Source organism: Schistocerca gregaria, chromosome 5 (genome assembly GCF_023897955.1).
Source record: "Schistocerca gregaria isolate iqSchGreg1 chromosome 5, iqSchGreg1.2, whole genome shotgun sequence".
Taxonomy (NCBI): Eukaryota; Metazoa; Arthropoda; class Insecta; order Orthoptera; family Acrididae; genus Schistocerca; species Schistocerca gregaria.
The window spans coordinates 566,230,489-566,246,422 of record NC_064924.1 but is presented as its reverse complement, the minus strand read 5'-3'; the positions used below and the strand labels follow the sequence as shown (position 1 = coordinate 566,246,422).

The following is a 15,934-nucleotide window of genomic DNA, read 5'->3' as shown; positions in this document are numbered from 1 at the left end:
TGATTTACCAACTGACCTGCCTACACTGTGACGCTTTCTATGTGGGAATGACCAGCAACAAACTGTCCATTCGTATGAATGGACACAGGCAGACAGTGTTTGTTGGTAATGAGGATCACCCTGTGGTTAAACATGCCTTGGTGCACGGCCAGCACATCTTGGCACAGTGTTACACCGTCCGAGTTATCTGGATACTTCCTACCAACACCAACCTATCCAAACTCCGGAGATGGGAACTCGCCCTTCAGTATATCCTCTCTTCTCGTTATCCACGAGGCCTCAATCTCTGCTAATTTCAAGTTGCCGCCACTCATACCTCACCTGCCTTTCAACAACATCTTTGCCTCCACACTTCCGCCTCGACTTACATCTCTGCCCTTACTCCTTGCCTTTAAATATGTCTGCTTGTGTCTGTGTATGTATGTATGTATGTACGGATATGTGTGTGTGTGTGTGTGTGTGTGCACGAGTATATACCTATCCTTTTTTCCCCCTAAGGTAAGTCTTTCCGCTCCTGGGATTGGAATGACTCCTTACCCTCTCCCTTAAAACCCACATCCTTTCATCTTTCCTTTTCCTTCCCTCTTTCCTGACGAAGCAGCCGCCGGTTGCGAAAGCTCGAAATTCTGTGTGTGTGTTTGTGTGTCTGTGTGTGCCCCCCCCCCCCCCCCCTGCCCCCATCAGCACTTTCCCGTTTGATAAGTCATGGAATCTTTGTTTTTTAATATACACTCCTGGAAACTGAAATAAGAACACCGTGAATTCATTGTCCCAGGAAGGGGAAACTTTATTGACACATTCCTGGGGTCAGATACATCACATGATCACACTGACAGAACCACAGGCACATAGACACAGGCAACAGAGCATGCACAATGTCGGGACTAGTACAGTGTATATCCACCTTTCGCAGCAATGCAGGCTGCTATTCTCCCATGGAGACGATCGTAGAGATGCTGGACGTAGTCCTGTGGAACGACTTGCCATGCCATTTCCACCTGGCGCCTCAGTTGGACCAGCGTTCGTGCTGGACGTGCAGACCGCGTGAGACGACGCTTCATTCAGTCCCAAACATGCTCAATGCGGGACAGATCCGGAGATCTTGCTGGCCAGGGTAGTTGACTTACACCTTCTAGAGCACGTTGGGTGGCACGGGATACATGCGGACGTGCATTGTCCTGTTGGAACAGCAAGTTCCCTTGCCGGTCTAGGAATGGTACAACGATGGGTTCGATGACGGTTTGGATGTACCGTGCACTATTCAGTGTCCCCTCGACGATCACCAGAGGTGTACGGCCAGTGTAGGAGATCGCTCCCCACACCATGATGCCGGGTGTTGGCCCTGTGTGCCTCGGTCGTATGCAGTCCTGATTGTGGCGCTCACCTGCACGGCGCCAAACACGCATACGACCATCATTGGCACCAAGGCAGAAGCGACTCTCATCGCTGAAGACGACACGTCTCCATTCGTCCCTCCATTCACGCCTGTCGCGACACCACTGGAGGCGGGCTGCATGATGTTGGGGCGCGAGCGGAAGACGGCCTAACGGTGTGCGGGACCGTAGCCCAGCTTCATGGAGACGGTTGCGAATGGTCCTCGCCGATACCCCAGGAGCAACAGTGTCCCTAATTTGCTGGGAAGTGGCGGTGCGGTCCCCTACGGCACTGCGTAGGATCCTATGGTCTTGGCGTGCATCCGTGCGTCGCTGCGGTCCGGTCCCTGGTCGACGGGCACGTGCACCTTCCGCCGACCACTGGCGACAACATCGATGTACTGTGGAGACCTCACGCCCCACGTGTTGATCAATTCGGCGGTACGTCCACCCGGCCTCCCGCATGCCCACTATACGCCCTCGCTCAAAGTCCGTCAACTGCACATACGGTTCACGTCCACGCTGTCACGGCATGCTACCAGTGTTAAAGACTGCGATGGAGCTCTGTATGGCACGGCAAACTGGCTGACACTGACGGCGGCGGTGCACAAATGCTGCGCAGCTAGCGCCATTCGACGGCCAACACCGCGGTTCCTGGTGTGTCCGCTGTGTCGTGCGTGTGATCATTGCTTGTACAGCCCTCTCGCAGTGTCCGGAGCAAGTATGGTGGGTCTGACACACCGGTGTCAATGTGTTCTTTTTTCCATTTCCAGGAGTGTATTTTTCCCATGTGGAAGTTTCTTTCTATTTTATTTACATCATCATTAATTTGAACCTAACAATTACGTTTGTTATTGTCTCTGTTGCATTTCGAAATCTTCTCCATCATCTTACTTTCTCTTTTTGTTTGTACAAGTAGTTTCACTTTGTATTCACTTTCCCTTTTTCCGTAATCTACCATACATTTTATCCTGCCTAATTATACTCAATAATACGAAATTTACTTCCAAACCATATCCTACAAATTTTTAACGCTTTCAACATAACCGCTGCTATAAAATCCACTGTTCCAAGTTTACAAACATTTCGTGTAAACTTGTAAATACTATTTCACAGCTTCAGTTCCTTTCACCCATTAAACAACCATCTCAGCTATTTCCAACAACTTTCGTTTTATTTCCATTCCCGTTTTTCCCACATAACCGATCATTTTTTAACAGCTTCCCACAGGTTTAAACGTTATTATTTCCTCATCAAACAATTGTTAGCCTCATTCTCATAACCTGCCAGTACACAACCAGTCCTTTGAATACATTTACACGCCATATTTTTCGAGATTTTATTAAAAAAATTTTTCGAATTTTATTTTTTCGGAAATTTTTTTTTGTAACTTTTTCGAAAATTTTTTTCTTTTTTTTCTTTCGAAACATTTTTCGAGAATTTTTTCCAAATTTTCTTGTATTTCCCCACCCTTTAACTTGATCTGGAGACAACATAACTACCTAACCTTTGCACCCATTGTTGTTCACCAACCTAAGTTCAGCACAGGATCAACATAGCTCATCTCAAACCAACACTTTTTCGACTTTTTTCACACCTTTATCTCTCCCTATATAAATTTCTATTTACTTTCACTTTAACCTCATATTACCCTTTCCACCTTCTAATACCATGTCAACCTCACAACATCCCTACAATGACCCCATTAAATTTTATTTACATTCCCTCCGCAAACATGCCTTCACCCTAGCCAGATTACGCTCCCATATTTTATTTACTCAGGCTTGTCTGACATTTGGCATTACCCCAAAAGGCCTCACACTTAAAGTTCCCATCTCTGGCTGCAATCCTTCTTTCCATCAGTCCTTATACCAGTTCCAAACAGCACAATCCATAGCCCTCACCCACCTAATCCTTCACCTATACATCGACTCGGCCAATGAACACACCCATCAACTCCTATCCCAAATCAAAGTCCTCAATCTTTCCTCTCCCACATCCACACTGGCTGTACATAGCATCCTCCTACAGGCCAACCACAAATTAGAACAGCATGCCACCCTCCACCTCAAAAAACTATCCAATCTCCTGGTTGCCCACCTCCGGAAAGGCAACTCACTCACCCTCCACAACCTTTCCAACAAACCACAACCTCCTCTCATTGCACACAGACCCAGTCTCTCCCACCTACTCAATCTCCCACTTCCAGCTCCACTCCCCCCGACACCTCAAAATTCTAGTCAACGCAATCTGGAACCACAACACCCCAATTCAATAGTTAACCTTTCCTCCAAATCCCTCTCCCAATCCGAAACCTCTGTCCTATCCAAAGGCCTCACCTTCAGCCCCACTCCCAGGTTCAACCAAACTGCCCTTGTCAAAGATTTACTGTCCTACACTCGTAGTCTCTGCAGGAAATATCACTTTGCCACGAAGAAAAATAATCCTGATCCCACTCCTAATGATCCAACTCCCCAAGACACTATCCAAATTGAACCCTGCCCGTAACAGTTCCGCCCTCCATCACAGCGGGACCCACCTCCTCTTCCTCAAAATCACCCTCTCCAAACCTTCCAAGAATTTCTCACTTCCAGCCTTGCCTCTCAATCTTTCTTGAAAAACCTTAATCCTACTCCCAACATCACCATAGCCGAAGCCCAGGCTATCCCTGATCTGAAAGCAGACCGATCCATCATCATTCTTCCGGCTGACAAGTGTTCCACGACCGTGGTACTAGATCGTCGGGAATATGTGGCTGAGGAACTGCATCAGCTTTCAGACGACTCTACATTCAAAGTTGGTCAAGGTAATCCCATTCCTGATGTCCAGGCGGAGCTTCAAGGAATCCTCAGAACCTTAGGCCCCCTACAAAACCTTTCACCTGACTCCATCAAACTCCTGACCCCACCGACACCTCGCACTCCTACCTTCTACCTACTTCCTAAAATTCACAAACCCAAACATCCTGGCCGCCCCATTGTAGCTGGTTACCAAGCCCCCACAGAACGTATCTCTGCCTACGTAGATCAACACCTTCAACCCATTACATGCAGTCTCCCATCCTTCATCAAAGACACCAACCACTTTCTCGAACGCCTGGAATCCGTACCCAGTCTGTTACCCCCGGAAACCATCCTTGTAACCATTGATGCCACTTCCCTATACACGAATATCCCGCACGTCCAGGGCCTCGCTGCAATGGAGCACTTCCTTTCACGCCGATCACCTGCCACCCTACCTAAAACCTCTTTCCTCGTCACCTTAGCCAGCTTCATCCTGACCCACAACTTCTTCACTTTTGAAGGCCAGACATACCAACAATTAAAGCGAACAGCCATGGGTACCAGGATGGCCCCCTCGTATGCCAACCTTTTATGGGTCGCTTAGAGGAAGCCTTCTTGGTTACCCAAGCCTGCCAACCCAAAGTTTGGTACAGATTTATTGATGACATCTTCATGATCTGGACTCACAGTGAAGAAGAACTCCAGATTTCCTCTCCAACCTCAACTCCTTTGGTTCCATCAGATTCACCTGGTCCTACTCCAAATCCCATGCCACTTTCCTAGACGTTGACCTCCATCTGTCCAATGGCCAGCTTCACACATCTGTCCACATCAAACCCACCAACAAGCAACAGTACCTCCATTATGACAGCTGCCACCCATTCCATATCAAACGGTCCCTTCCCTACAGCCTAGGCCTTCGTGGCAAACGAATCTGCTCCAGTCCTGAATCCCTCGACCATTACACCAACAACCTGAAAACAGCTTTCGCATCCCGCAACTACCCTCCTGACCTGGTACAGAAGCAGATAACCAGAGCCACTTCCTCATCCCCTCAAACCCAGAACCTCTCACAGAAGAACCCCAAAAGCGCCCCACTTGTGACAGGATACTTCCCGGGACTGGATCAGACTCTGAAGGTGGCTCTCCAGCAGGGATACGACTTCCTAAAATCCTGCCCCGAAATGAGATCCATGCTTCACGAAATTCTCCCCACTCCACCAAGAGTGTCTTTCCGCCGTCCACCTAAACTTCGTAACCTCTTGGTTCATCCCTATGAAATCCCCAAACCACCTCCCCTACCCTCTGGCTCCTACCCTTGCAACCGCCCCCGGTGTAAAACCTGTCCTATGCACCCTCCCACCACCACCTACTCCAGTCCTGTAACCCGGAAGGTGTACACGATCAAAGGCAGAGCCTCGTGTGAAAGCACCCACATGATTTACCAACTGACCTGCCTACACTGTGACGCTTTCTATGTGGGAATGACCAGCAACAAACTGTCCATTCGCATGAATGGACACAGGCAGACAGTGGTTGTTGGTAATGAGGATCACCCTGTGGTTAACATGCCTTGGTGCACGGCCAGCACATCTTGGCACAGTGTTACACCATCCGAGTTATCTGGATACTTCCTACCAACACCAACCTATCCAAACTCTGGAGATGGGAACTTGCCCTTCAATATATCCTCTCTTCCCGTTATCCACCAGGCCTCAATCTCTGCTAATTTCAAGTTGCCACCACTCATACCTCACCTGTCTTTCAACAACACCTTTGCCTCCACACTTCCGCCTCGACTTACATCTCTGCCCTTACTCTTTGCCTTTAAATATGTCTGCTTGTGTCTGTGTATGTATGGATGGATGGAAATGTGTGTGTGTGTGTGTGTGTGTGTGTGTGTGTGTGTGCGTGTGTGGGCGCGCGCGCACGCGAGTATATACCTATCCTTTTTTCCCCCCAAGGTAAGTCTTTCCGCTCCCGGGGTTGGAATGACTCCTTACCCTCTCCCTTAAAACCCACATCCTTTCATCTTTCCCTCTTCCCTCTCCTTCCCTCTTTCCTGACGAAGCAACCATTGGTTGCGAAAGCTTGAAATTTTGTGTGTGTGTGTGTGTGTGTGTGTGTGTGTGTGTGTGTGTGTGTGCGCGCGCGCGTTTTTTTTTTTTTTTTTTTTTCTCCCTATCTACCAGCACTTTTCTGTTTGTTTTTTAATATATTTTTCCCATGTGGAATGTTTCTTTCTATTTCATTTATAAGATTGAGATGATTATCACAACAAGAAAGAAGGGGGGTGGGGGTGGCAATGATTGAGGAGAGTGGAGAGTTTCAAGTACTTAGGAAGCCTTACACAGGAAGCTGGAAAAAACGGCAGACAAATAAACGAGGAGGGGAGAAAAGCAGAAGAATTTCGGAAGTATGTCAGAGGCCTGATATGGAGCTAGGATGTACCCCAAATCAGTAGAAAGGTTATATACCAGTCATACTATGTCCCGATCCTGACATTGGCATTTGACCTGGGTTATGAAAGGAAGAGAGAAAAGCAGAGTCCAAGCTAGTGACACAAAATATTTGAGAAACATTACTCGAGTGACAAAGATAGACAAGTTAAGAACTGAGAGGATCAGGGACTTAACAAAGGTGGAACCATTACAGGAGGAGACAGAGATATCAAGACTGAGATGGTATGGACATGTTAAGAGAATGGAGGAAAAGAGGATACATGAGATGAAGCTGGAAGGAAAGAGACGAGGAAGTCCGAGGGACAGATGGCTGAAAGGAGTGCTGAATGCGGCCAGAAGAAAGGAGAAATCTCAATAACAAATTGAAAAATCTTTGTATTCCAGAGAGGAATGGCACCAAAGACTGGAGCCTCATGTTATATACATGGAGATTAGGTTGGGTTCAATATATATCAATAAAGAGAGGATTTGGAAGACCTACATACTCTGAGAGTCCAAGTCTGGATAAGTATGGTCTGTAATTATATTATATACAAGTAAGGGCACAATTTCAAATAGCACTGACCCTAATGATACCCCTTCTCATCAAAGACTACTGCCTTACAGCTGATAATTTCTACATCTCTCCGCAACTGGTAAACCACCTTATTACAAAGAAAACTGACATACATGGCCTGTGTGGTCTTCTAGGAAAGATATGCCATTGAACTATCACAATAAGAAATTTAAAAAGTAAGATATTGTTACTTTTTAGAGGATAAAGTTATAGCAAACAAGAAGAAACAGGCAGCATGATGTGCCTTATTTTGAACATTATCTACAATGAGGAAATGAAAAATGTAAATAAAATATCATACAGACACAATGGGAGGAGTGGCTAAAGTTGATCAGCATATAGCAAACAATCCATTAACACAGAAAGGAGTGAAAAAATACTACCAAAAATATTTGTCGAAGTACTTGAATTGGTTCTCTGGAATAAATTCAGCTTGTACAAGAAATATGGAGGCACAAAGAATGCCCTTGATTTTCATGTAGCAGTGATTGAGCAGATGAAAGCTGAATATCACAGGAAGGAATTCTCTCCAAAAGCACATGGCCATACATCAACAATCACTAATACCATTTGTCTAACTGACCATCATGTCCCATCGTTATCCCAGCTACTGCAAAGAAGTAGGACCCTACCAGAATCTGTGGGATGTGCAGCCAAGTTCAGGATGCAAATGCGAAGAAAAATAAAAGGGAATAGCAATATATGTGGGTGTGTGAAGAATGTGATGTACCTCTATGCATTGTGTCACTTTACAGAGCCTTTACACAGTCATGAACATATGAAGGTTAATGTTGTGCAAGAGTGTATTATCATAATTTTTATTGTTTATCAAAAACACTACAAACAGTTTTGAAAGATATTCAAGTACCATATTTTGTCCTAAGACATTTTATTCTTTGTGGAATTATTTTATAAAAATAAGTATATTTGGGGTTTTAATATAACTTTTTTTTAACATTCTCTAATTATCCTTTAAGTGAATAATTTGGGAAAGTTTGAAATTCAGCACTAAAACATTGTAATTTTTGCACATATTTTTACAGACTTGGAAGAAAGATGGGAAAATGCAGAGGACTGTCACAAAGTATGACGCCTTGTGCGAGACATCAGCTGTTGAAAAACTGGATATCTCACATGAGAAAAGAAGCAGGGAGCTAACAGATATTATGCAGCTGCACAAAAAGCAAAGTTGGAATCTGAAGCAGTATTTTCACAACAGCAATTCATCAATCCATAAAACAACGGTGGCAGCTGACATTAATTACAAACCTTTCAGTCTAACAGAAACATTTGTTAACTGTCACAATGTCTACATTAATATAAAGATAATAGGCTGGCTTATAAAACAAATGCCCAGGAAATATCTCATCTAAGATAATATTGATTTGCAAGTCTCAAGCAACTGGTTGACCTATGCCAGTTTACATGCAGAAACTGAGGGTTGTCTTAACACTGATACAACATCCAGGTAATTACAACAAGGAGCTGCTGAACATAGATCCTTAAAGAACAAGGAACAGATGATAGCAACAGCAAGTATTGGGAGGTCACAAGGAGACAGTATCATACATTACATCCAGATGTAAAACCTTGGCACCGACAGAATGTTTGAAAAGGCATGATGAAGTCGGCAGAATAATCCACGTAAAGTATCAATTAATGAAAGAGCTTCCTTGTTACTTAATCCATTATTATTATTATTTATTCCTGACATAACGATAATGAAGAAAAAGGAAGCATGGACTACCAACATCGCTATTACAGGCACCAGCAGTTGAAGAAGCTTCCACGCTTGAATTTCAGTGGCTCTAGTATTTCAGAATGTAAAAGTGGTCCTGGTGGTTATAGGCACACTGGGCACTTGAATACGATTGACAATGAGGAAATATCCGTTGTCACTTACAGAAAGCCACTACCACTTACAGAAAGCCACTATGAATTTCTTTATTCTTTGAGTAAGTGACCCAAGTGATGAATACTTGGGACACATTAAAACTGTGGCAGACCCAGATACTTGGCTTTCACTGTTGATGCACTAGCAACTGTAACTAAATTTCCACAAAGTCCTCTCAGTCTTACATATTCTTTACACTGCAAATGGACCTGCAGCACAGTTTAATAATACTTAACACAACATCAACAAAGTGGCAACAAGACTTGATAACACTTCCGAAACCATTGGTCTCTCACTGACTGCACAGTGGAGACATTGTGACAAGACAGACACAGCACTGAAAAATTCTTATGGGCAACAGAACATGGCACTTTTCATACTTACTCTTAAATGATCTGGATCACGATTGATGTGACATTTTCTAAGGCACTGGTGTCCACATCGTAAGCGGTTCTCACAAGGATGTGGGCAGAAGATTTTTTCTGCTTTCTGGTGACAGGGCTTCACAGCTTCGTGGCCACACGGAAGCTTAATAAGAATGCTAACTGTGCATAGCTCCTTAGCTGCATCTCGGTTGCCCTCCACTTCTAGAGTATGGCCACAAGGCAATATCTTCACGACTTTATTTCTACAGATGCCACAGACACCACACTCTTCATAACACTGTTTCTCACACTGATGACCAAACTTGCAGCCTGCTGGTGATCTGAAAATGTGAAATAACAAAGGATGACAGAGACTGTTACACGGAAATTGTTTTGATGCAACTGGTTACAACTAACAACTGACAGAAACAGTCATCAATTGTACACAATAACGACCCTGAACATTTGAAACAGATTTACTGGAAACTCTGCATCACACAAACCCTGTGAAAACAAACTGTGGTGACTAATTCACATATTTATGATTGGAAATTTCAATTAAAAGTGAGTGTCCTTGTGGCTGCAGGATAACAAACTGTACACGATGTTGTTCATGCTCATGTCAACAAACCCTTGGCTGTATCTATATGCTAATCTGTACTTGTTAGTATCAAATGGTGTTGCCTTACACCAACTTGGTAAGATAAAAACACACATATCTGAAAGAAAAAAAAAAAACTGTACTGACTTTACGTATTTGTGTACTTCTAACAACATATGATAGCTTGCAGTTTCCCTTTTGTTTCTGAAGTTAAAGTTTGAGACTCTTTGACTCACTTTGAAATATGAGTAGTTGATAAAGGTATGCACTGAGCATTCCAGTACCGAGAATAAAATAATTTTTAAAATCTTACCACATTTTCAGTAATATTACACTGCTTTATTTACAGCAAGTGCATTTATTTTGCTAGTGGATTAAAGACAAAATATCCATTAGGAAATTTCTATCCCCTCTCTTTGTAAATATTATTACAAGTAACTAATGAAAGGAAAGAAAAAAAATTGAAAATGCCGGAGATTCTGCCATTTGGATTTGAGTCTTACAATATTTCACACAGAGGACATTTGAAACTATAAAATAATTGTAAATGATTAACAGATTTACAATCACTTAAGGAAAACACACACACACACACACACACACACACACACACACACACAGAGAGAGAGAGAGAGAGAGAGAGAGAGAGAGAGAGAGAGAGAGAGAGAGAGAGAGAAACTTATATTTGTGACAACAACCAGGTATTTTCAGTAATCAATTTTGTTCAAAGGATAAAATTAACCTACAATAGACAAAAACTGTAGTGCGAACATCCAAGCCTTTTTTCAAAATTCTACAACCATCACAAAACTAGAGAAGGAAGCTGCTTACACATTACTTTATTAGTGTTCCCTAGGTTGATGGTTATTTCAATGTGTCAATTAGTTTCAAATACTGGCTATTAAAAATGTTATGTTATCCATCCATCTCTTGACATAGTGTGGATAATACAAGCTCTAAGAACAACTATTTCCAATACTAAAGTTCATGCTGGAAGTTTAGAATTTAACACAATATGCAATGGCATAAATAAATCCAAAACGTCTCACATCTATTTGTCATATATGCTTGAAGTATAATATCATTAACTCTTGATAAACAGTCCGCCTTAGAGCAACTATTATAACTCACAGAATGTAAATGTTAACTTGACAGTTTAAAACATAACTAAAGAATGAACATATCAGATCTGGTTACTGCAACCTTTTGTATTAATTCTATCTTTTGGTCTCAATAACCTTACATTTGGAGTTACAAGTAGAGTACCTAGTAATCTTAAAGGTTTTCTACAGTATGTATACTGATCAGTTTATTTCCTAAATCTTTTATTATTTTGAATATACAAACTTCGACTTTCTGTGACCTGTGTAATTTGGTCCCAATATGGGTCTATTGGTTATGACCTGTAGATTAAAACTGAAGAAACTGCAAAAATGTGGGAAACTAAGGAGATGGGACTTGGATAAACTGGAAGAACCAGAGGTTGTACAGAGTTTCAGGGAGAGCATAAGGGAACAATTGACAGGAATAGGGGAAAGAAATACAGTAGAAGAAGAATGGGTAGCTCTGAGGGATGTAGTAGTGAAGGCAGCAGAGGATAAAGTAGGTACAAAGACGGGGGCTGCTAGAAATCCTTGGGTAACAGAAGAAATATTGAATTTAATTGATGAAAGGAGAAAATATAAAAATGCAGTAAATGAAGCAGGCAAAAAGGAATACAAACGTCTCAAAAATGAGATGGACAGGAAGTGCAAAATGGCTAAACAGGGATGGCTAGAGGACAAATGTAAGGATGTAGAAGCTTATCTCACTAGGGGTAAGATAGATACTGCCTACAGGAAAATTAAAGAGACCTTTGGAGAAAGGAGAACCACGTGTATGAATATCAAGAGCTCAGATGTCAGCCCAGTTCTAAGCAAAGAAGGGAAGGCAGAAAGGTGGAAGGAGTATATAGAAGGTTTATACAAGGGCGATGTACTTGAGGACAATATTATGGAAATGGAAGAGGATGTAGATGAAGACGAAATGGGAGATACGATACTGCGTGAAGAGTTTGACAGAGCACTGAAAGACCTGAGTCGAAACAAGGCCCCTGGAGTAGACAACATTCCATTAGAACTACTGACGGCCTTGGAAGAGCCAGTCCTGACAAAACTCTACCAGCTGGTGAGCAAGATGTATGAGACAGGCGAAATACCCTCAGACTTCAAGAAGAATATAATAATTCCAATCCCAAAGAAAGAAGGTGCTGACAGATGTGAAAATTACCGAACTATCAGTTTAATAAGCCACGGCTGCAAAATACTAACGCGAATTCTTTACAGACGAATGGAAAAACTGGTAGATGCAGACCTCGGGGAGGATCAGTTTGGATTCCGTCGAAATGTTGGAACACGTGAGGCAATACTGACCTTACGACTTATCTTAGAAGAAAGATTAAGAAAAGGCAAACCTACGTTTCTAGCATTTGTAGACTTAGAGAAAGCTTTTGACAATGTTGACTGGAATACTCTTTTTCAAATTCTAAAGGTGGCAGGGGTAAAATACAGGGAGCGAAAGGCTATTTATAATTTGTACAGAAACCAGATGGCAGTCATAAGAGTCGAGGGGCATGAAAGGGAAGCAGTGGTTGGGAAAGGAGTGAGACAGGGTTGTAGCCTCTCCCCGATGTTATTCAATCTGTATATTGAGCAAGCAGTAAAGGAAACAAAAGAAAAGTTTGGAGTAGGTATTAAAATTCATGGAGACGAAGTAAAAACTTTGAGGTTCGCCGATGACATTGTAATTCTGTCAGAGACGGCAAAGGACTTGGAAGAGCAGTTGAACGGAATGGACAGTGTCTTGAAAGGAGGATATAAGATGAACATTAACAAAAGCAAAACGAGGATAATGGAATGTAGTCAAATTAAAACGGGTGATGCTGAGGGAATTAGATTAGGAAATGAGACACTTAAAGTAGTAAAGGAGTTTTGCTATTTAGGAAGTAAAATAACTGATGATGGTCGAAGTAGAGAGGATATAAAATGTAGACTGGCAATGGCAAGGAAAGCATTTCTGAAGAAGAGAAATTTGTTAACATCGAATATAGATTTATGTATCAGGAAGTCGTTTCTGAAAGTATTTGTTTGGAGTGTAGCCATGTATGGAAGTGAAACATGGACGATAACTAGTTTGGACAAGAAGAGAATAGAAGCTTTTGAAATGTGGTGCCACAGAAGAATACTGAAGATAAGGTGGATAGAGCACGTAACTAATGAGGAGGTATTGAATAGGATTGGGGAGAAGAGAAGTTTGTGGCACAACTTGACTAGAAGAAGGGATCGGTTGGTAGGACATGTTTTGAGGCATCAAGGGATCACAAATTTAGCATTGGAGGGCAGCGTGGAGGGTAAAAATCGTAGAGGAAGACCGAGAGATGAATACACTAAGCAGATTCAGAAGGATGTAGGTTGCAGTAGGTACTGGGAGATGAAGCAGCTTGCACAGGATAGAGTAGCATGGAGAGCTGCATCAAACCAGTCTCACGACTGAAGACAACAACAACAACAACAACATGGGTCTCAGGGTGAGAGGGTGTTACATTACAGCAGCCACTGAGGAAATAGACTGCTATCAACTGCCAAGTATGTTGCACACTGGAAGTCATACTTTGATCATTCCAGTGACATTCCAGAGAAGGCCGAGAAGACCTGCTCTGTTCATAGAATTTCAATACAAGACTTAGGATCTCATAATAAACTTCTTCAGTTGTAAATAGTCCTATCAGTTCAATCATGACTGGTTTCAGGCAATTTTAAGACCATCTACAGGTGAACAAGAACCACGTGGCAAGTGGCCGTCACAAACTGGACACCAGCTGCATGTTAAGGCATATTTCGGCTTTTGTTCACCGGAAGACTGTCTTATGGTAGCCTGAAACTGATCATGATTGAGCCAATAAAACTATTTACAACTGAACCAGTTTATTATTTAATTCTATGGTGCTTAGTTGCAGGTGTCCTGTTAACCAAATTTTATACAATCCTTAGAATTGTCCCCAGAACTGATCACTCGTCCCTGGTTCAAAGTTGGGTGGAAGGCTTGAAGCATAGATCATGGACGCTCTGTAACAAGCCTTCAAGCCTCCAAGATTTAAACCACAATGTTGGGAGCAGTAGGATCCCACTAAATGGCCCATGTGTGCACTATGCATCAAATGCTGCTAACATTGCAGCTAACTGTGTGTCAGATGCACTAAAATGTTTGTTAGACCAGGTGGCACTCCATTAAATTCAGTTCATGATATCTGTAGGAGAACCCCCTTCATTCAGTATTAGTATAAAATTCGAAGATATGCACCAACATCTCCTCCCCCAAAACTGAAGTATTGAAATGCTAGTGGTCAAGTGCTAAAGCATTCAAAATCAAGTGCCAGGGCACTTACAGAAAGCAAGTACAGTGCACTGGCTAAACTACTTACAGTAGCGAGATTTTTGGAATGAATCTTAGTGCATATCTAAAGGACTGGATAATGGCACATAGAGGAGACTTCAATCATCTTTTATTTATTGCGAAAATTACTGTTTTATAAATCATGTAAGAGTGCAGATAAGCTGTGAAACAATACCACACACTTTACCTGAAAGCTACTCAGAAAAAAAGAGTTCAGACTCCCAATCATGATGGAAAAATATTACATCTAATGGCATCTTTGTGAATGTAAACACTGAAACTGTATCAGAGGCCATTAGACACTTGCACCTTGTATTAATTTACACACTCAGTAGACTAAACAAATGGACAGCAGGGACATGTCTCAAGGAGGAAATTGAAACATTTATCTCGGGGCAAAGGCATGTCAGAGAACTCAGGTTAAGGTTTAAAAAGAAGTTGATCAACTACTGTATACTGTATAGATACATACCTAGCAGAGCAGTTTGTGATAGGGGGGCAGAAGGGAGAGAGAAGAAAGAGAAACTTATAAAAGGGACTGAGACTACTACATATGAGATACAGGGCAAAGCACGGGACTACAGATAGAGAGATGCTAAACGAAATTCATTTGGCTGTCGAAAGGGCAATGCATGAAGTTTTCGGTTACTGCTGTAGCTGAATCGTATCAAAAGATAAATGACAATCTGAAGAAATTCCGTTCATATGTAAGGACTGTCAGTGCCACCAAAGATGATGTCCAGATCCTCAAAGATAACATGTGAACAACAATTCAGGATAGCAAATCAAAGTAGAAATCCATTTTCAGATGTTCCTTTACAAAGGAGACTCTGTGAGTACCACCCAATTTAATTCGCTGCAAAGAAGAGTGAATATAATGTCAAGGTGGTCAGAAACAACTGAAATTCAACAAATCACCAGGGCCAAATGGATCCCTACCAGATTCTATATAGAATTTGCAGCTGTGAATTAATTGCTCTTTTAACCATAATGTACCGCAGAGCCATCAAACCAAACACTGTGCTCAGTAGTTAGAATATAGGGGCAGATACTGGCCATCTACAAGACAACTAGCAAAGTGGCTGACTAAACTGTTATCTAATACCACTAACATCCATCTGTCATAGAATCTTATAACATAGTCTGAGCTCATAAACATTGACCTTGCAGAATACAATGCCAGCTTTACTCGTATGACGTCCTGAGAGCCACAAATAAAATAAAATTAAAAACAAAAATCTATCAAGTGGATGCAGTACTTATTAATTTCCAAAATGCATTTGACTTCATACCATACACAAGCTTGGTAATGAAAGTAGAACAATGGGAAGTAGGAAAGGGGGGGGATGAAAACAATTTTTGAAAATATCATGTAACTGAATTGATAAAAATTCTACTCACCAAGCGGCGGCAGGAGAACACACATATAAAAAGTATTAAAGTTTGCAAGCTTTTGCAGCCAGTAGCTC

The 15,934-nt window shown here is 42.3% G+C and overlaps 1 protein-coding gene across 1 annotated transcript in view; it reads right to left on the bottom strand.

Annotated features, from left to right (window-relative positions):
* The window catches only part of LOC126273167 (NFX1-type zinc finger-containing protein 1-like), a 255,031-nt gene that overhangs the window by 113,863 nt on the left and 125,234 nt on the right, over positions 1-15,934 (bottom strand). Inside the window, exon 8 of the mRNA XM_049976640.1 lies at positions 9,453-9,774. Within this exon, the coding sequence (XP_049832597.1) occupies positions 9,453-9,774 (322 nt within the window). The remainder of the gene's footprint in view (positions 1-9,452; positions 9,775-15,934) is intronic.